The sequence below is a fragment of the Phaethon aethereus genome, assembly GCF_964289735.1.
Source record: "Phaethon aethereus genome assembly, chromosome: 7".
Taxonomy (NCBI): domain Eukaryota; kingdom Metazoa; phylum Chordata; class Aves; order Phaethontiformes; family Phaethontidae; genus Phaethon; species Phaethon aethereus.
Genome location: NC_138583.1, coordinates 29313870 through 29336217, shown reverse-complemented (window position 1 = coordinate 29336217; position 22348 = coordinate 29313870). Strand labels below are relative to the sequence as shown.

Below are 22348 nucleotides of genomic sequence, written 5' to 3'. Positions count from 1 at the left end.
ACAGGTGCCTGTTCCCCGCAATGCCAGTGCATTCACATCAGTCTCAGGTGGAGAGAAAGGAAGGGACATTTAAGGCCACTTAATTAATCGAATTAAAATATTTCCGCTGGAAAGACTATGCACATATGTATGTACGCATGCAAATATGTACGTATTGCTCCTTCATTTTCCACGTTTGCTTCCAGTTCACGTGCGGTGTATTTTAGTATGTTGGGGAGCAGGTTTTAAGGGTTGGAGCCGCTGGGAAGCGCAGGGGAGGAGGGGATCGGATGGTGTGAGTTTAAAAGTTGGGGTAAGTCCTTCTTGGAGTGCGTGCGTGCGGGGAGTAACCAATCGCTCGGAAAACACGCGCGGGGCGGCTGCTGCGGGAGGAGTGTGATGCGGGAGCGGCGAAGTGAGGGGGAGCAGAGAGAGAGCGAGCGGGAGAGGAGCGAGCTGTGACTTCCACAGAGGCAGCCGGGAGAAATCACCAGCCAGGATTTGCTCCTCTCTCTCTCCCTCTCTCTCCCTCGATTTCAGTTCAGCTCCTCCCCCGTGTGGTTGTGGCTTTGCCTTCCATCAAAAGACTGATCAGCAACGCCAGTCTTGGGGGGGGGGCGGGGGGAGGAAAAAAAACAGAAAAAAGAGAAACAAAAAAAGAGGAAAAAAAAAGAAAAAAGTGGAAAAGAAGGAGAACAAAACAAGGGGGGAAAAAAAAAAAGAGAGGGGAAAGAAAGCAGTATCTCCCCTACACTCTGGGCTGCATCTAATACAGCAGAGTCTGAAACTTTACGGAGTTCTCGCTGTGGTTACCCCGCGACGGGTAAATCGGAAGCACCCGGCTCTGTCTTTCTGCTCTTTCTCCCTCGCACTCATCAGCAGTCAGCAGCCATGGAAAAAGTTGCTGGCTGGTACCCAGCCTGGCACGTTGCTCTCCTGTACTGGACATGGCTTTTCCTCTTCACTTTTGGCTTTACCGATGCAGAAATAACTTGCAGATCCTGCCATTCCCAGGTGAAGCCGCAGCAGCAACATCCGCAGCAGAGATTATTAATGCATTTGAGGACCGACAGAGGAGAAAAGGAGTTCCCCGGGGAGAAGGGAGGTGAGAGAGGGCGAGGGGCCGGGATGGAGGCGAAGGATGCCGGGCTGCAAGCCACCCTCGCCGCTGCTCCCGCGGGGACGAAATTCAGCAGCTGGGAGACGCGACGATTGACGAGGGAGCCCCAGAACGCGGCCGGGGAGAGCCGGCCCCGAGCGGCGGCGGCTCCTGCCGAGGACCATCCTCTCCGGGGCCAGGGGTCCCCCCCGGCGGGCGGCCGGCCGGGGCCGGGCCGGCGGGGCCGCAACCGGCGGGGCGCCGCGGGGCCGGGCGGCGCCGCGGGGCGGGAGCCGGGGGACGCCGGCGCCGCCCGCTTCGGGCTGGAGGAGCTGCGGCTGGGCAGCACCACCTTCGCCCTGGCCGGCGACTCGGCGCACAACCAAGCCATGGTGCACTGGTCTGGGCACAACAGCAGCGTGAGTACCGCCGGCGGGCTGCGGGTCTGCTTCTGCCCTCGTTCTCCTTTTTTCGCCTTTCTTTTGTGTGTCTCTTTTTTTCTTTTTTTTTTTTTTTTTCTTTTCTTGGGAGGTGGAGTGGGATAGGGGATGGGGGGTGCTGGGGTTTTGGGGGATTTTGCGCCTCTGGGGGCCGGGGATTGGCTTGCTTAGCAGTGTGCAGTGGGGCAGAAGTGCTTCAAAAGGGCCATTCTTCTGGAGCAAAAAAACTTTCCGCCGCCTGCCTGCTGGGCACAGCCCCCTCCAGCCCCCTTCTCCCTCACCCTGGAGGCGGAGGGGGATAAACCAGAGCACAGCCCCTTCTCCCTCAGCCTGAGGGCAGAGAGGGATAAACCACTGCCACCGCCCGCGGCCGGGAGGGGAAAGAGCAGTCTTGGGGGCATCCACCCTTGTACCCTGCCTTCCCCCCTGGGTAAGCCCGGCCGGGAGACTGGGAGGCTCAGCTGCAAGCAAGGCCTGGGAAAGCCCCTCTGGTGCTCCTCCTCCTCCTCCTCCCAGACCTGGGGGAACCACGTCAGTCCAAGGGCTCATCACCAGGCCCTGCTGATGGGGAGATGCTAGAGGGCTTCAGGACTTCATCTCTGAGTTGCCTCTGTGCAGATGAAGCTGCCTTTTGCCTCTTGTCACGAAGGTTTTAAAATGAGACAGTTCTTGTCTCTTCCCCATAACCTGGACCTTTCTCATGAATAGCAGCAGAACAGCTCCGACATGAGCCAAGCAGAACAAAAACAGCCAGAGAAGTAGGTGACTGGTTTCCAGGCTGTAGCAATGGTCATGGCATCAAAGTTACCAAGCTAACTTGAGCCCTGTATCCCTCCAGCCTCTGCTGCAGAGGTAACCTGGACCCAGTGGGCTGAGGCCTGGGGAAGGCAGAGTGAGTTGCCTGGCGTGCTTTCTGCTTGACGTTAACTCTGCTTGTGGACTAGCAGAAGTGGAGGGATCTGTCTGTCTGAATGCTTCAACTTCTGTCACTTTGCCTCTTAGAGACAGCAAGGAGAATGCTAACAAGAAAGAAAGGGATGCCGGCACGACATGGTCATTGCCCATACAACTTCCCAGGAGGAAGGGGAACTTGGGCGCTTCTCCGCTAAGGTGTCTGCAGCTGTAATGCCAGAAGGTTTCTGGCTGCTTGGCAGAAATCCTTGGCCTTCCTTTCTGCTTTTAGTACTGGGAACCTGGTAACGTTTTGAACTAATGGTCTAATCATTATGAATTCCTTTTGGTATAGATTGTATTGAGGTATACATAAGCACCTCGCTGTGGGGTTCAGCCCTGGTTAATTGGGACATCATTTTATGGTCTCATTAGGAGCATTTTAATCAATTAATTGACAGAGGAATTCTTGTCATCTCTGTTTTGAAGGAGTTTCACCTTTCTTCACAACTCAGCTAGCCTGTCTCTTACACAGTTGTGCTAACAGAAGCTGCCTTGTAGGAACTCAGGTCTGTTCATACAAATTGAATTGAGGCTGACACTGGTTTAAAGCAACTCATTTTCTAAGAAAAAGCTTCTAATATAAAAAGTCATTCAGCAGGCATCAGTTTTTCTGGTCTGTGACTGCAATTATGCTTTATATGTACACTTATCAAGGCATACATATTGTTGTTATGTATATCTTTTATTATACGTGTGCTTAGGTATACATATACATGTGTATATGTTTTTGCCCACTGTGGTAGTAGGAACTATTAACGCTAGGGACTGATTACTTTCTGAGTGTCTTGGTGTACAAATGTTTTCAGGGATCCGTGGTGAAATAATTTACTGCTGTCCTTCACAAAGAGCTGCGGGTTCCATTGCGTACGGGGAGATTATGCGCCCACCTCGCTGCTGGGGGCTCTGGCAGCGTTGTGCTATCTTGTGCTGTGATTGCATCCCCTTCACAACACTAAAAGAAGGTGGGCTCCAGCAGGGTCTGGATGCATGACAGGCTTGTCCAGGCTCAGCTGAAGCAATGGTGTGTGTTCGTAGGTAGCCCAAAGCGGCACCGACCCAATGTCTCTGCGTGGAGGTTTTGGGCACTCTTCTGTGAAGGAGCTGGCATTGGGATGGGGTTGGGGTGAAATGCTTCCTTTAGGGTACCGCATATGTAGTTCTGCCCACATGGGGGTCGCAGAGGATCCCATGGTGCCGCTTGCGAGCGATGCTGTGTGACCCCGCTGCCCGGGCTGCGCTCCAGCAGCGGTGCTGCCGGCTGCCTGCCTGCGTTTCCCTGCCGTGGCAGCGGGGTGCAACGCACGTCTTCACACTTTCGTTCTTAGGTGCTCTGTAAGAGCTACTGTTAAACAGCTTTTGCCTTTCACCCAGGTACAGGGGCACTATGAAGATGGTCATAGTTTGTAACATCTGTGTGAGCACTGGAAAAATTCAAAACAAAGCTCAGAATATTTGAGATCCCTTTAAATGGAAAAGCTGGAAAAATAAAGCACTGTCACCACCAAGTTTTCCTATTACAAATGTAACTGATTTTGCCAGCCTCAGTGTGGTTCCCTGTATCCTTATTTTGGTAGTGGTTTGGTTATAATTTCAATGCTTGTGATGGGGGAGAAGTGGCCCCTGAAAGGACTCCTGATTTCTGTAAGGGATTGTTCTCAGTGTTTGCAGGTTCTTTCAGGCTTGGCTGTGATTTCATGTTGAGTGTGTGCACCATCTAACTGATGGCATTCTGCTCTGAGGATGAACTTGCTGTATGCTGGGCCACAGGTACAATAAGGATAATAAATAGTAGTCCAAGTCATCCAGGTATAACTCCACCAACATAAATTCTCTTACATCAGGGATTATTTTGTCCCATCAGTGACTTTAGGTACTCCCTGGACAGTTAACCCTCCAGCACAATATCCATAGCCAGACATTTGGAGTGTGCCCAGCTCAAATCTGTAGGGACACACGTCACACGTGCACTAATCCCTCCTGTCTACCTTGGCTTCTTCACTGGTGGAGTCAGCAGGAGCTCCCCAGAGGAGAGCATAGATGTACCGAGTCTGGATTGTCAGGTGACTGATGAGGGTGAAACTGGGAGTGTATCCTGTGTTGTGTTAAAATACAGGCTTTCTCTGACTCTTGTGGAGGTGAGCAAGGCCACTCAGGGCCATCTGGCATCTCCACAATCCTGAGCTCTTTCAATCCGCAAAGCAGAGAATAGCGGTTGCAGCTGAATTGGGCGTTGGAAATGGTCTTTGCTTGTACTAAGTCCCAGACTGTCTGGGAATGATCTAGGAAGGTGTTAACTGGCCCATGCCAGCACCCTCCCTGGAACCATTTTGTCAATATAATAAGAGTGTGGAATATTGAGTCTGTGATGGGTCCTGGTATTGCTTAATTTACCTGCGTTGATACATCTTGAGCATCTTTGCACTGGCCTCTGTAGAAACTGGAGTGAAAGATCCTATAAGAGAAATTTTTCCTCAAATCTCTGTTACAAGACACCCAAGTGAGATCTGCCTTTTTACATCACTGAGAAATTTCATCATTGGTGTGGAAGTTGGCAGGTTTCCTAGCTTGCAGAGATATCAAATGTACTTCTGATGTGGTGTGTCCAAACACTGTAGATGTGGAATCCCCATAGCTCCCTTAATGCTCTGCTGGCAGAGATTTGTGTGTGGAGCTAAAAGAGACACTTGGTTTTAATGGAGAGAAGCAAATCTCTAGGAGACGTCCGTTATGAGCTTTTAGGATACGAATGGTTCTCAGACCTTACAAGAAACCAAGACTGCTTCTGTCCTAGGCTGGCTTGGAGTGAGATTAGTGCCCTACTTGTTCCTTTGAAAGTACCCTGGAGAAGCAGCAAAAAAATTGGAGGAGGTCAGAAGGTAAAGAAGTATGAGCGAGAGCCTTGATACTATAGCTTGTGCTATAATGTGGTGCTGTGAAGCAAAGCAGCATGGGTTTCACATTCACTTAATAAGGCAGTTTACTTTTGCCTTGCTCTGGACATCTCCTGGGCTGGATGTTGGTGTAGATCTCAAAGTGTTTGGCAAAGAATTTGAGCATGTACCCTACTGTACACCTGGGGATTGGCTTTTACATGGCCACGACACATTTAAGCACCTGGTTCAAACTTCTTGTCACCATCACTGGAAGTGTTCAGAAAAATGTGTAGACGTGGCACTTCGGGACATGGTTTAGTGGGCATGGTGGTTTTGGGTTGATGGTTGGGCTTGATCATCTTAAAAGTCTTTTCCAACCTTAATGATTCTATGATTCTGTGATTTATATGGCTGGAAAGACAAAGCTGAGCTTTTCCTAGGTCCTCCACAACAGAAGATCCTCAACAGACTGATGGAGATGGAGTCTGGATCAGATGCAAAACAACTGTGGCCAGACAGGTTTTATATTCCATCCACAGCAGAAAATCAATACATCTGATGGGTCCACTTCAGGATGAAGCGTGCAAGGTCATCATTGCTGTTGTCAGGTGATTACACTAGACAACAGGGGAGGAGTTAGATCTCCTATGGGAGAGATGAGGCTCTACATGTAGGTATTACTTGCAAGGTTTTACTTGATGTTATTGACAGGACAAACTGAGTGCAGGTAAGATAGAATAACAATGCACCTATATATTTCCAGTGTACTGGTATTTCCTCCTGGGCAAAGCAATTGTGAATAAACTGTCGTTTGATTTTCAGTTGAAGCATTCAAACCTACTTTATAAATTAGGAACTTCCAGAAGGGTACAGTGCTGCAGCTGGTACTGCATCCTACAGCCATACACTGATCAAACTGCATCTTAAAAACAGTTGGGTTTCTTTCAACCCACCCTTCCATTGCCTTCTTCCTTTCTGGATAGCTATTCCAAGCCTTAGTCTTCTGGTTGTTGGAAACTTCTGTCTGATTTCTGTTCTAATGTTGCTATTAGGCAATCTAGAATTAATCTAAATTAATTATTTTTTTAAATTTTAACTTTTAAAATTTAATTTTGAAATTTTTTCATTTATGCACGTGCCTTTAATTAAAAGTTATTTTCCCTCCCTGGCACTTACACCCCCCTGGAATTATTTTACAGGCAGTGATCATATTCCCTTTCAGCCTCTGGTTTGCTAAATCAAGCAAGTACTGTTCTTTCTGTATCTGCTTGTAAGACAGACTGTGGAAAGTGAACTGTGAATTTCTGGGAGTCAGGTTCCTGAGAGCTCAAATTTGAATCAGATTTTTGCTTTTGATGATCACAATTCCATGCAGATGATAACAAATGTATTCCCTTTTACAAGTGAGACAGTAAAGGCATAGCAGAAGTATCTTAAATTGCCAGTGTCAAAATCAAAATGCCACTTTTCACATCTTCTTACTCTGAGGCTTCTTTGTGCAGATGCTGTGTTCATGCAACTGGCTGTAGTTGGTACCCTCTGTCTCTCCCTTGCTGGCAGAGCTGTGGCTCCAATGTAAAACTACTAGGGATGGATGAAGAACCTGCCAGCATCATCATGTGAGTGATCGACATTACGTTGTGTGACACTGCGCCCGTTGCTCCCTTCCTCCCACGGCAACTGCATAATTATAAAGGAGTTTTAAGGAAATGAATATGGCTGTGGAGTCTGGAGCCAGCTGTGTGGTGAGACCCATGGTGAGGAATGACCCCACTGTCAGTCGCTTTGCATTTAGATTGGTTCCTAGGATGCAGGAAACAGGTCCCAAAAAAGATTCATCTGAGGAGGATGCCTGCATTAAAATGCTTCAGTGAGATGTAGTATGTATTGCTTACATATTACAACAATATATAATAGTATTAATAGTATAATGCACCAGATGCTCAGACTGTTTCAGGCTAATCTCTTGCTAGAGCTAATGAGACTCTATTTAGGAAGGGCTGAGTAAAAAGTGAGGAAACAAAAATTGGGATTTAAACCAGAAAAAAATCAAGTCAAATTAAAGTATTGCTAGAAGTTCCCTGTGTTGCAAATTTTGGTCTTCTGAACTACATTTGCTACTGTGTAGATCATAAAATGCTTTACATCTATTCTAGATATGAAGTCTCCTTTAAAAACAAGCCTTCAGTGAGAGAAAACACCAGGAAATTTCCTGTAACTTTGAGTAGGACTTTATTTCTCTAACCAGAACGTTTTGAGGTTTTGGTTTGGGTTTTTTTTTGATTTGGCAACTATGAGTCAATAGCTGTAGTATTTCTCCTGTGTTGCAATTCATCTCTAGATATATTTCCTGACTGGCTAAAACGTAGGCTTTTCATATACAGAATATGAAATAGGATACATGGGAAATTGTTAATAAGAATAGCTGTCACTGAGAAAAAGCAGTGGGTGAGAGAGGAAAGACAATCTGTGAGGAGTAGAAGAAAGGCTTGTCGTGTGAATCTGGTCTCTGTGAAAGTGTCTGGGAGATGGTGAGGAGTTTCCACCCGGACTGACAAGGTGGGATATGCAAATCCCATCAAGAGGAGAGATTAAGGAGAATAATGGAAGAGCTCTGACAGTCGCAACTGGCATTCATGCAATATTGAGAGGCTATAAACTGTATAAAGCAATAGGGTTATAGTTTTCAATCTTCTTAATACCCTACTTTATAATAGAAAAGGGTTTGCTCCTTTTCCCTCTGACTTCAAATAAGGCTTTTGTATTTCTCTGACCTGACAGTCATGATGAGGTCAGCCCAGAGCGGGAAGCGAGGAGGTCAGAAGTCCTCAACTTGCTCTGGAGAGGTTAGAGACCATTCTGACCCGCTCTGTTGTGATAAGAAGGGCTGTTTAGATAAGAAGGGCTGCAAGATTAGCATTGGCCTTGGACAATCTTGCGTCCTCTGGGCCTTTCTTACTACGCGCCACTGAATACAACTCTCACGTTGCGCAGAGCTCCAGCGAGGCAAGTGAAACTGTCCCATCAAAGGCCTCTTCCCCTGGAAAATGCTCGGCCATCGTAGCGTGGCCAGAGCATTTCTTAGGTTCACGGTGATTTCCATTTGACCCCAAGACTCCTGAGAAACAGCTCCAAACCGGTCAAAATCTTGAAAGTTTAAATGTCATGGTTTTTTCATTGTTTTGTTTCAAAGCAGCATTTTTTTAAAATGGATTTCCATTTCTTTTATTTTATATTTTAAACTGATCCAGTAACACAAAAACCTTGATTTAGTGTCCCATGCAGAGGCACCTAGTGACATTTGAGATGGTCTGGCCTCTAACTGCTGCTTCAGTTAGGGCAAGGGTGTCCTATGGGACCTGAGTCCTACGTGACGCACAGGCCTGGGAATGGTAGAGCATCTCAAATGATATTTGCCTATATTTGTGCAACTGATATTATTATAAAATCCTGGTTCATCCAGAACCAAAACTACATTCAGGTTTTCATTTCATAGGAGGAGAAAAAAAAAACAGACTGACACAAGGCACTTCTTTTCTCTCCTTTCTTTTTTTTTTTCTATCTGGCCAGAAAACTAAAAAACCAATGACTCCCGCAGCTCTAATTGACATTTCGAAGTTAATTGAAAATGGGCTTTGATTCCAATTCAAATGGTAGCATTGGGTGACAGACTAATTATTTTTGAATTTTAAATGCATATAAAAGTTGATGCAGTAAAACGATTTTTGTGCCACTTGCAATTTTTTTGGCTGTTTCTTAAATCAAACAACAGTTAACATGAGAGTCCTTAATCCCTAATTCTCAGTGCTGGTAACACAGTAACACTTTTACTTGGTACTGCACTTTTTCTCCTTGGGGAACGTAAAAGGAAGGTGCTTTGAGAAAGAACAGGATATTTTAGGGCATATCCTAAAATGTAATCTCTTTCTTTTAGAGGGTCTCCGAGAACTTAATTTAACCTTACGTCCCATCCCTAAATAGGGGAGTGATGTTCTCCCGTGATAGCACACCAGGACTCAAAGCTGCCTCTGAATTTCTCCCCCGTGTGCTGCCACGCCGGGGCCATGCTCAGGGCAGGCTGTGCTGAGGTGCCCCTGACATGTGCAAACAGGGAGGAGAAGGGTGAGAAAAGAGATGGAGATTTAGGCAGTGTCGGGGAGGAATGTGGTAAGTTGGCCCTATTTCTGCTGCCACGGAGGGATGTCAATGCCAAGTATCCCCACCGCGAGCAGCCCGTGCTGGGACAGGGCCTCCAGTGCTCTCCCCTGTCCTGTGGTTGGGGCAGAACTTCTTCTGCAGGGGCAGGAAGGTGAAGGGAGTCACAGGCCTTGTGATTTCTCTTTTCCTGGAGGGAAAACTTGGATATAGCCCAGATGAAACAAAGCCCACCTCAAGTGAGTGGCTCAGATGGGATGAAGGCATTGACCCGTGCTGGGAAGTGTAGCTAAGGAACATCAGGGTAGGATGAGGAGACCACAAAGTGTATGTAGGGCAGCAAATTACATGATAACAGCAAACACCACCCACCTTCACCCCCAGAGAGGTTGCCCTCATTTAAAAAAAAAAACCCAAAACTCCCCCGCCCCCCCCAGTATTGCATTCCCTAATGCAGAAGCAACACAATAGGGAAGATACTTGTGGACTGTCTGGTCTGGCAAAAATATTGGAGTGTATCTAGTACATAAAGGTATGACTGGTGTTTAGAGAGGGTGTCTGAGATTCATTCATCAAGATAGTCTTCAGACTGCCACCAGGAACATGTCCCCCATGCCCTGTGTATCGTTTCTTGCTGCCCCTTGGAACCTAAGAACCCGTTTGCAGAGTCTACCATGCTTTGCACAATATGTTAAATCAAGAGATGAAGGAAAAGAGATGGAAGGGGATGATTTGCAGATGACATTTCAAGACATACGTGTTCCCAAAGTATAGAAAGGCTGGGGTTTTCTTGGGTGGAGAGTGTTCAGCTGCACATGGGAAGCTCTTGATCCCTTACAGCACTGGGTCCCAGCTCAGTGTCAGTGCTCACATCCTGTTTGTATTAGGTTTTATATCACCTTTGCTGGTGACTATTTAAGGACAGCAGTGCCATGAGCTCTTACAGATCATTTTCTTGCAGGCCTTTAGGAGGAAGTGAAGGGCTCTTTAGAAAAACTCAGGCTATTTAGATAACCCAACAGAGACATCCTGTGTCTTTCCCCAAATGTTTCTCTTCCCCCCTCATTCTCACCTCCCCCACTACATTTAAGGTTGAGAAATTAATTCAAGGGAAATGTTTTAGGTAACAAATTTAGGCTTGTTTTTATTTTCATAATTGTCCCTGATCAATGTGTAATTTTCTCAGGTGGATTTTTTGGGGGGGTGGGAGGGGTGGAGGGGGTGGTGGGTGATGTAAGCATAAAGTTCCTGATTCAGAAATCAGTAGGAAATTCCTCAGTAATGTGGGAATAGACCCCGTTTAATCATTTGGAACAGACTTTGCATGGAAGATTTTTACTTTAAATTCAAAGTATATTTTCAGTAGATGAAAGACGTCATTTGCTCCCTTTTTGTCTTTGTGACTGGGTCAGTATAAACCTCTGGAAACAGCTTAAAGTTCCCCACATTGGCCAAGAATGTTGCCAGTACCATTCACTGAGTATTCTCTGAAAACAGACCTAGGAGAAGTGAATTCCACTGAATATTCAAATTAATACTCAATAACCTTATTTTTTGAAAAATTTACCTATGTATAAGTGTAAATATATTTTTCTGGGTTAAAATATTATGAAAAATTATGAAAATCAAGCTCTATATGCCAAAGAATATGATATGGAAAATTAATTTTCCTTCTGTTGAGTTTTAGTTCAAGTTCCCAAGAAAAAAAACCAAAAAACTTTTCTATAGATGAAAGATAAAAGCTTTAAATGGACCATTATTGGAAACAAAATCAAATTTTGGGGAAGGTTATCTTCAAATCAAAATTAAATTTTACTGTGATTACATTTAACTTAATAGATTTATTTTTAATAGGAGAGGGTAAACAGGTAAATAAAAGATACACTAGCAAAACAGCAGATGCATTAAAATTAATACTAAAGTGTGTGGGTCTGTAGTGAAATGTCACTAGTTAGAGGAGTTTTGGGGATATTTATTCCCTGAGATGGTATTCTGGCCGAGGATCACACCGTGGGAGGGCAGTGCACTACACCTCCTCCACTTCATTTGTGTGCGTGCTTCCACACTCCCCTAAATATGTTAAGCAGGACAGAGCCTGGGCTAGAGATATGAAGAATATAGATCTGGGTTTAGCCTGGATCCTGTGACCCAGGATGTCTACAGAAAAGCGGCTGAAGCTTAGTAATAACTATTTCGGTTGCTGTAACCCAAAGACACTTTGATGCAGCCCTGAAGTCTTTGGGCAGATGCAGCTGTTTCTCCTTTTCTGTTTGTTTAAAGGACAAATGACTGCTTAAACGTGTATCTCCTGGAAAACAAAATGAAACAAAACCCAAACATTCTCCAGCTCATCTTTTGGATGAAAAGCTTCAAATTCAGTGTTGCCTTCCGTTTTATTTTCAACTTTTTTAAGTTGACATTTGGTCTTTCTTTTTTCTTCAGAAACTCCTCATCCACTCCCAAACAACTCATTTTAAAGTTGTTAAAGGAATAAATGTGGTTGACTCCAGCTGTCTCTAACTGCAGGCTATGCCCGTGGCCGCGAGCCAGGCAGGACAGCAGGGCCCTGCCATCCCACCTGCGATGGAGGGAGCTGGACCATGGACGCCTACGGGAGCTGGAGCAAGGAACCCAGCTCTGCATTACTGTGCTGCTGGCCCGTGTCCTGCCGTCTTCTCCTCCTCCACCAAACCACTGGGTTCTGCAGTCACTCAAATCCCTGTTATTTCATCATGCTGCAGGCTGGGATCCCGTCAGATAGACTCAGCAGCTCCCGCGCCTCCCTCTCTCGTGGGAACGCAAGTTCTCCTTCCTCCATGCAAACCCTGGTGCGCTCCATCCTCCTCCTCCTCACCAGCCACCCACAGCCCTGTCTGTTGATTCTGTTGCCTGGTGACCACCCTGTGATGGACAGCTTGGAGGGAAGCAGTGATTAAACAACCTGAACTGGCTTCTGAAAGCAGTGATCGTTATTGTAATGTGACAAGCAGTGACAGCTGAGACAGCAACACATTCGCAGTGTGATTCCTAAAAAAATGAAAAACAATAAACACAGGAGGAAAGCGCTGCACACACCTGTGTGTGTAGGTGTGCGAGTGCCGGTGCCTTCCCTTGATGCAGAAAGGCCAGGGAAGGCACACGCTCTTTTATTAATGAAAGGTGAACATAATCCTCTGTCGTGGTTTAACCCCAGCCAGCATCTAAGCCCCACACAGCCGCTCGCTCACTCCCCTCCGCTGGGACGGGGGTGAGAATCGGAAGGGTAAAAGTGAGAAAACTCGTGGGTTGAGATAAAAACAGTTTAATAGGTAAAACAAAAGCTGTGCACACAAACAGAGCAAAACAAGGAATTCATTCACCACTTCCCACTGGCAGGCAGGTGTTCAGCCATCTCCAGGGAAGCAGGGCTCCATCAGGTGTAGCAGTTACTTGGGAAGACAAACGCCATTACTCTGAATGTCCCTCCCTTCCTTCTTCTTCCCCCAGCTTTATATGCTGAGCATGACGCCATATGGTGTGGAAAGTCCCTTTGGTCAGTTGGGGTCAGCTGTCCCAGCCGTGTCCCCTCCCAGCCTCTTGTGCCCCCCAGCCTGCTCGCTGGTGGGGTGAGTGAGAAGCAGAAAAGGCCTTGACTGTGTGTAAGCACTGCTCAGCAATAACAAAAACATCCCTGTGTTATCAACATTGTTTCCAGCACAAATCCAAAACACAGCCCTATCCTAGCTACTATGAAGCAAATTAACTCTATCCCAGCCAAAATAAGCACACCCTCATAATTGTCATGACGGACAGGCCAGCCCACAAACCAATGCAGCTTGCATCGACACTGGCAAACATCTCAGTGGCTCTGGCAGGCCAAGGTAGCAACTGAATGGGATGCTGCACCTGCAGGTGTTGGCAAGGGGTGGCTGCAGAGCCAGCAGCCCCTTTGCTGCCTGCCAGCAGGAATACCTTCTGCACAGAGGGGAACGTGTTGAAGCTTCAGTGTGAAGATGGTGGTCCTGCTGGGTCCGCCTGCCATTTCTCCTCCTGCTTTCCAGATGGACAAGACCAGTAAAGGCACAAGGATGCAGGGTGAGCTCAGCCCTGATAGGAAATGAATGTGGCTGTACGACCACAGCGCCCAGCTTAGGGTACTGTGCATCCTGCCCCATTGGCCTTCCTTCCAAATACAGGTGACACCAAACTTTGTCCTTGCAGAACAAATCTGAAAACAATACCGGACGTAACTTAAAGACTGGGTAAACCACACACTAAGAAGAAATGGATCACTACTGGTTGAGGAATCTTAAGAAAGCCCCACTCATGAACTCAGAGAATTAAACTTATCTTTTTCCTCTCTGCCCCCCCTCCAAGTGCTTGGAACAAGCCAGTCCAACAACAATTGTATTGGGACTCTGCAGATTTAATCATTAAAGTTTCCTTTGGACACTTTAGTCTCCTATAGTCTCTTCTCTTTTACACTGTCAAGAACTTCCTGAAAAACTTCCATAAAAACCATACTGTTTCCCTTTTTCCTCAGCTTCCTTTGGCTTCATTCCTTGTAACACAGCTCAGAATTAGGAGCTGGGATTGCAATAGGCCACTTGGAAAGCTGAGGAATTGCTGGACAGGATCACAGCTGAGGTCTGACAAAATTCAGCATCCCCATACTACAGAGATGTGGGCCAGTTTTGCCACCATTTGTCTGAAGCCAAGAAATAGTAGATTTAAATCCCTTCCAATTTTTCTCTTGTTCTTAAGTGTAACAGGCTCTAGGGGACTTAAGTGCTGTCACTGCCCAGGACTCATTATAACGTTAAAGCTTGTCTTCATGATTGCCCACAAGATACAGATACGCACAAGAGCCAATGGAGCAAAAAACATATTCATGCTGGTGGTTTTTCTGATTTGTGCATAGATTTGGAGGGAGGAAATGAATGGTCCTGCTGCTTCCCACTTGCTTCTCAGTCTCCCCTTTTAGTCTTATCCCAAGTTAGAATTGATTGCATTTCTGCTGTTCTCATGCCCTGCTTGAGTGCTTTCAGCCCTCTTCAGGGAAATTGCACTGTCTTAGCAGGTTCATTACATCTGTATTTTCACCACAAAGAACAGTGGGGGTAAAGGTACATCTTCAATGCAGGTGAACATCACCCTTCTCATAAAGCAGATTTAGCCAAAGATATTCTGTTTCTTTTAAAGTGATGTTAAGTGTAGCAAGTATTTCCAGGAAATGTTTGTGCTCTGGATTATCTGCCTATTCTTTGATGGCTGTTCATGTTTTTTTAAAATTGCTGTCAATGTGTGTGCTTAGTACAGCAGCACCGATTTTCTTCAGTATTATTCAAGTTCTTAAGGTGGGTTTGTCATTAAGGTATCTGAGTGATGGCTTTAAAGGGAAATAAGAAGACAAACCCCAAGCCACTTTACAAAAATCCTTCCAAAAAGAGTTAAGAAATCACTGGTGCTCCTGCCACCATGTGTGAAAGAAACACACATGCACCTTTTCTTCTTGAGGCAGAAACCAGACATTGGACTGCCTGAATCCCTCACAGAACAGAAATTGTGGCTTCTGACATATTCAGATAGAGAATCTAGCTTGGAAGGTGTTTTTTAAATGAATCTCAGCAATTTTTGTATGCTGCAAAATGATCCCTATGCTATAGGGTTGCTATAAAGTTAAGATGAAAGTAACTTGAATATGAAATACTCTTTTTTTGTTCCTGAAACAGAATCACAGAACCACAGAATCACAGAATCACTAGGTTGGAAAGGACCTTCAAGATCATCAAGTCCAACCATTAATCCAGTGCCACCATGTCCCCTAAACCATGTCTTGAAGCGCCACATCCACTCGTTTTTTGAACGCTTCCAGAGATGGAGACTCCACCACCTCCCTGGGCAGCCTGTGCCAATGCCTGACCACCCTCTCAGTGAAGACATTTTTCCTAATATCCAATCTAAACCTCCCCTGGCGCAACTTGAGGCCATTTCCTCTTGTCCTATCACTAGTTACTTGGGAGAAGAGACCAACACCCTTGTCGCCACAACCCCCTTTCAGGTAGTTGTAGAGAGCGATAAGGTCTCCCCTCAGCCTCCTCTTCTCCAGACTGAACAACCCCAGTTCCCTCATCCGCTCCCCATAAGACTTGTGCTCCAGACTCCTCACCAGCTTTGTTGCCCTTCTCTGGACACGCTCCAGCACTTCAACATCCTTCTTGCAGTGAGGGGCCCAAAACTGAACACAGGATTCAAGGTGCGGCCTCACCAGTGCCGAGTACAGGGGCACAATCACTTCCCTACTCCTGCTGGCCACACTGTTTCTGATACAGGCCAGGATGCTGTTGGCCTTCTTGGCCACCTGGGCACACTGCCGGCTCCTGCTCAGCTGGCTGTCAACCAGCACCCCCAGGTCCCTTTCCACTCGGCAGCTCTCCAGCCACTCCTCCCCAAGCCTGTAGCGTTGCATGGGGTTGTTGTGGCCCAAGTGCAGGACCCGGCCCTTGGCCTTATTAAACCTCACACAGTTGACCTCTGCCCATCAATCCAGCCTGTCCAGATCCCTCTGCAGAGCCCTCCTACCCTCCAGCAGATCAACACTCCCACCCAACTTGGTGTCAGTCTCAGCTTTTCTAAGGATAGCTCTGTGGAAAGTCAGAAGTGTCCTTTTTGCGTGGTGCTTGGTTGCTGGCTGGGGTTAAGCCATGACAAGCAGCTTGGCCAGTTCTTAACTAGCCAGAAACTCAAGGGGAGAATAGTTTGCAAAAAGAACTTTTGAAAACCCAAAGAGCTATTTTTCACCGTTCTGACCCCTTTCACTGCTGAGCAGGTTGACAGCTGAGATCCTAAGGTATGCGATTTCCAGCCAAGCAGGAGCCTTCTGAAGGTGTTAATCGCTGACATTGTTTTAGTGCAGGACAGAGATGTCTTCTCCCTGATAATTACAAATCCTGTACAACGTTCCTTTTACAGCACTGAAATGCTTTAAAGACAAATATTTCACTGACAGTCTCCATTAGCCGTGATCTGGGAGGCAGATACAGCCCCTCCATTGCAGGCACGAGGAACGCTCTGGATTGCTTTGCGTAGAAGTCGGGTAACTCGAGTGCAGCAGTCTCTTCTTTAGGCAGGAGGTAGACGAGATAACTGGTTCTTCCTTAAATGTGTGAACAGGCAACAAAAAGCAGCAGAAACATGAGGTTTGCAAATGCATCAGTTATGTGATTGCTCAATTCAGACTAGTAAAGTTTTTTTGTGATTTAGATAATTAACTTCTAACGGAAAATAATAATGAGAAAGAAGATACAGACAGGCACAAACACACAAGATTGATCTTAGGGTGTGATGAGAGGCAGCAGAAGGCAATTTGAAGGAAGTTGAAGGAATCCCTCAGGGTGTAAATTGGCCCTTGAAAGGCAGGGAACCAGCTGGCTGCAAGTCCCCCAGGTGGAAGGAATATGTGATTAAGGAAAAGATATGGGGGTAAGAGGAGAAGCGTGAGGGTCTTTTGTGGGATTTTGTGAAGCTGTTAGTCTGTTGAAGAACACTTTTTCTAGCAGCCAAGCTGATTTGTTGCTAAGCTTTGAAAAAGCTGATGTGGGGTGACCTCAACAACTGAAGAAAACCACTGTGGTCTGAAATGTTTTCTAGCAGTGAAGAGGCACCGAGGAAGGAATGTGTCCTAGGCAGGTAGGAAGCCTCTGTTGCGTGTGTGGGTGCTGACTGGAGATGAGAGAAGACTTGGCAAAATGGGGGTGTGGGTGGAAAACACTGGAAAGCAGTGTGCTAAGATGTTGCCTGGAAAATGCAGGGAATGCAGCAGCAAGTAGAAGTCGCTGATAGAGCAGAATAACGTGATGGTGTCAGAAAGCTGGGTTTGTGGGACATGGCCTTGAGAAGTGAAAGGCCAGGCAATGGAAAAAGTGGAGACAAGGCAAGGTTTGTGGACTGGGGTAATGTAATCAGAACAGTAGGTTTTAAGGGTGGTTTTAGCCCCAGAGTTGGCTAAAAAGAGACTTTAGAGGGGAAAGAACATTTCACTAGTCAAGATGCAGACAGCTGGATTGATTTAATTCAAAAAGAAGAGCATGAGCTTTTTGAGGAGTGGGGATTTTCTATTAGGGATTTTTTGATTTAAGTCATGTACAAGCATTGGCTGGTAACAAAGAGGCAGAAAGAGGATAAGAGCCAGGATAAAAGTGAAAAAAAAACCTGATTATGCACTGGTGAACATTGTGGTGTCGGTGAAACAGCTTGTAGGAGGAGGTAAGGAGATAAATTGGGAAATATTAACATCGATAGCCAAAATTTAATATTCAGAGGGCAGGGACAGTTGCTGGAGGGTGGGACATTGATGGAAAAGTTTACCTAAAAGTAGTTTTCTATGCTGTGACTTTCCCTGCATACGCTGTGCTATTTGTTCTCAGCATCTCTGAATGAAAGTCACTTCTCAGCCACCACCTGTGGAGGTCTGACATGAGCCAGCCAGCAAGTTGTGTCTGATACATCTGTCTTAATTGTATTTCAATGCTTAGAGCTATAATATGTGAGCAAGACCCTCTTAAGGGATGTAGGTAATTACACAAAAAATTGATGTGGAGACATTTTGCTGGAAGAGATGTATTTTGTTTACCCTCTTGAATTTGGCAGGGAAAGGCCTTGCTATTTGTAGAGGTACAAGTTCTTATAGCTGGGGAGCTGCTGTCTGGGCTCAGAAAGGAGTGAAATAATTGGGGGACTACAAAACCCTGTAGCCTAGCAGCTTATATTTTTAGAAGGATGATGTAAGGAAAGCCAGAGGCCTTTATACCCTTCTGTATCTTTGTGACAAAAGCTAATATGGACAAGGGATTGCCCTGGTCTCAGTGGGGAATTCTGGTGGCGCATTTTTGCTTTTTGAGTATGCAGCCTTAGAAACAAGCTTTCCTGTGGGTGATGATGCAATCACAGCAGAATGTTTGCAGCCTGGCTTGAATTTGAGGCTTAGACCCGAGGTGCAGTAGCCTGTCACTGTTGAACCCAGCAGGGCCAATGTCATATGTGGTCTTGGCTTGCAGCAAGTTACCTGAAGCACACCTATATTTACCTTAGCTCATGCTAAGAGGCACTTAAACTGAATTTTCTTTCAAGGTGAGGACCCCTCATGTGGACAGTTGACACAGGTGGGCTAATATGTGGCAACTCCTTAAGTTGTACGAGTGTGAGATGCTTCATTTAAATCCTCAGATTTTTCCAGATGAAGCTTTTGCATGTCGGCCCACAGAAGCTTGCACTATGGCATTGCTTCTTGGGCTTTTTTTATTTAAGCTGGTGTTGGCAGCCTGTGGCAAAGGGTTAATCTTAAATGGTTTGGTATAAAAGGCATAAAGAGGCAGCTTCTAGTACCTGATATCCTGCAGTATCTGATCTCATGGGGGTTGTGAGTCTGGCCTCACCAAGAATAACAAGCCCCCTTAACAGCTGACTCCCTTTGGCTTTTTTCAAAGATGGTTTCTCCCATTCCCATTTTTTTTTTAATTGCTTTCTTTTTTTCCCCCCATTCATTCCAGCTTCTCAAATTTGTGCAAGTGAAGCACAGCTTGGCTTGCTTCTCTAAGATCTGCCAACACCCCCAGGTATCTTCTTTCTAACCACTGTTTTGGCAGGAGACCTTCTGTCTTCATACTGCATAGTTCCGTCTAGAGAGTAGAAAGGACAGATCTTGCACCACTGTTTGTAGTTCTACTTCAAAGATTTTCAAATGTCTGCCTTGAAGTCAAAAGGGTATTTGAATTTTCTGCATTATTTCTATTGCATGAGATGTGAAAACAAATCTGTACTTAGATGGACCACTCTTTTTGTTGATCTTTACTAAGGATGTGTTCAGCTCACTCTGTAGTCTAGTCCTTGGCATGTTTGTGTGCATTGAAAGGTAGTGAGGAAGTCCACTTCCATTGGTGAATGATAATGGACAGATGATAGCATCCCAACTGCCCCTTCTTCCAACTGTTACACCAGCACCACTCCTGTGGGTGTCACAACACAAATGGTATCACCAACCTATATGTAAGAAAATAACAAATTGTGCCTTCCTAGAAGGTGAAGGTGATGTAGCTGTCAGTCTAGTAAGGTTAAGGCATAGCAGTTGCATGGGCCAAATCATGATGATGAAGCTACTTCAGATAACTTGGTTGCAATAATCACCTGTCTGCTGATCTGTTGAAAGGGCTTATCGTACAGAACTCTGCTCTGCATATATAACAGGGCACATTAGCTGCTGTGCTGGCATAAGCTCTTGGACTAACCTAGAAGTCATTTTCAGAAATCCGTTGATTTGGGTCTTGTTATTTTTCTTCTGGGCTTTGAGTTTTTTAGGCTTTCCATTACTTTTTGCCATGATGAGAATGAGTAGGTCTAGTATTTTTTGTTTGGCTCTGATCATGTTTGAATAAAGGGACCATCTTGATGGAGGTCTGGGATGATGTCTTGTGCTGCACTTCACTGAGGTGCCAGGCTTTCCTTGACATCCCCTTCAGCTTAGGAACTGACTTGTTCAAGACAGGACTTAGCACTTGTCCTGCCTTTTAATCCAGTTCAACATACCCCTGACTTTTTAAATAAAACCTGAAGTGTTCACTTTGGAATATAAAACCAGTATTTTAAGGTGTGTGGGAGAAGTGCTTATACCCAACTCAGTCCTATTATGGAAAGTTAAATGCTCCAGCAATCTTATCTGTTATGCAAAGGTGGGCCATCAGGAGAACCATGCAGAAGTCTTGTCAAGACTCTTCCAGTTGATGGTATCCACTGCCACTGAATAGCGTTTCACCTAGTATATGCGTAAGCAGAATGCAGGTCCGTCCACATAGCCACAGCTAGCTGCAACCTGCCATTGACACCACTTCTGTTCCCTCACACAGAAGGTAAATTGTAGCCAGGTTGAAATATTTTGCTAATTAAAAAACATTAAATGATCTCCATCTACCTTCTCCCCAATGAACAATGCAATTGAATTATCATTAGAGCTTGTACAGAACCTTTGATAACAATAGAGCCATTTGTATTAAATTCAGCTTTAGTTTTTGTATTCCACCAAGTCCCATCATTGTGTTCATTGTACTTTGAAGTCATAGCAAGCTTCCCTCTCCTGCTATTCACCTGATTTATTTCAGCCCCAACACACAGCTCCTAAATTCTTGTTAAATTTGTTTCTGAACAAAAGGACTAAAATCAGAGTCTGTTTTAAATGAAAGACATGAGGTAGTTATGATTCCATTCATTTGCTTGTATCTATTTGCTGTATCTAGAGAGCTATTGTTATGCATGCAGTACTGGAAAATAATACTAATAAAAAATAATAATTCTCCCAGGGTTTGCTGTCAATAGCAACGCTCTAAAGAGAACTCAAGCCTAGAGAGTGAGTGATGATATTTCAGTTCTGCTGCTAAACTTTAATGCTTTCTGGATGCAAAAAGAGGCTGAAGACAGACGGGAACTAGAAGGATCTGCTCAGTCTCTGAAGCCAGGTCCTTGTGTGGTGTGAATGGGGTCATTCAACTCCACCCTGGACCCTTTCAATGGGGGTATGCCAGCTGTGCAATGATGTGTGACTTAAGTTACCACCCTTTAGAGCAGCACTCTGTGTGGGAACTCTGCCTCCTCATGGCTCTCCTGTCTTTCTTTCTCTCCCCGGGGAAACCCTTTTCTGACTTGGGAATGTGCAACAGCTGAAGCTTTATCTCTGTCTTGAGCAGGGCTGGAGGGGGAGTTCAAGAGCTTAGAGAGAATTTTGAGTGAACTCAGTGTGTGAAAAAGGGTTTATAAAGCTGCTGGAAGGTTGCTGGTAACTGTGGATGATGCTGAGTGTACAGTAGGATGTTCCTCCTGCCCTTATTCCTTCCACATATCACAGGCTTGAGTGGCTTCTGAGAACTGAACTTCCCCAAAGAAGAAATTAGAAGTCTTGTTGGCACCCACTTTGAGTCGGATCAGGGTCAGGACTGGTGATGAACTTGGCCTTGTAGGAGTTGTGCTTGTCTAGGCTAGATGGTTGATCTTGCTCTTGGGAAGATTTTTCAGTGGAGATGAGTAAACTCCTGTGGAATCCCAGGTTCAGTGGAAAGTCTTGTTATTTAAAACCTACTGCCTCTGTGTTAGTCTCCTCTGGAAACAGAAGAGCTGGGCAGGTGGGATTAGTTTTCTTTCTCTGATAAAAGCCGATTAATTTTAACATTGGCTAAAATTGCATCCATTTTCCTCTTGGTAAATGAACCATAAGACACATTGTCAGGAGTGAGCCTTCCATAATGACTGCAGTTAATATTTCAGAGCCATTTTCTCTGTGGATCAGAGCTTAGACTCAAGCATGTGAGAATCGGCAATATATGCTGTACATTAGCTTGATTTCTATTCATTTGCAGCTCAAGAGTATTCTTCCCTTCCCCCATGTTAATTTCAGAATACTTCTGAGTTCTGTTATGTAGAGCAAGGGGTTTGCATCTGATTTCATATACAGGTATATGCGTATTTACTTTGGGAGAGCTGTCTTGTAGGCAGAAGGGAGGTAGGATAGTTCATGTGCTTGTGGGTCTAAGCTGAGACTTGGGAAATCTCAGTTCAGTTATCTGCTCTGCTGCAGAGTTCCTGTGTGTTTCCCAGAAAATCCTTGTGCCTTGTGGTGACTCAGTTTCTTGTATTACAGCATGCGTATTAATCCTTGCCCTGTTTTCCATGGTACCTATGGATCTAAGTATCTTCAAAGGCTGTGGTGCACTGAAATATTTTGTTAATAAGATGCAAAGGTAGAGGGGGAAGATCTCCTGCTCTTTGGCAAAACCCCCGTTCTGGTCTTATGTAATTCTTTCCAAAGGCTCATTTTGGATGTTGCTTCT

General features: G+C 45.5%; 1 protein-coding gene across 1 annotated transcript in view; it reads left to right on the top strand.

The window, feature by feature from the left end:
- Nucleotides 1-218: 218 nt before the first annotated feature.
- The window catches only part of LOC309406999 (VPS10 domain-containing receptor SorCS1-like), a gene marked incomplete at its 3' end in the record, with an annotated part of 303428 nt that continues 281298 nt past the window's right edge, over nt 219-22348 (top strand). The window contains exon 1 of the mRNA XM_082002391.1: nt 219-1497. Coding sequence (XP_081858517.1) covers nt 871-1497 — 627 coding nt within the window. The 5' untranslated portion in view covers nt 219-870. The remainder of the gene's footprint in view (nt 1498-22348) is intronic.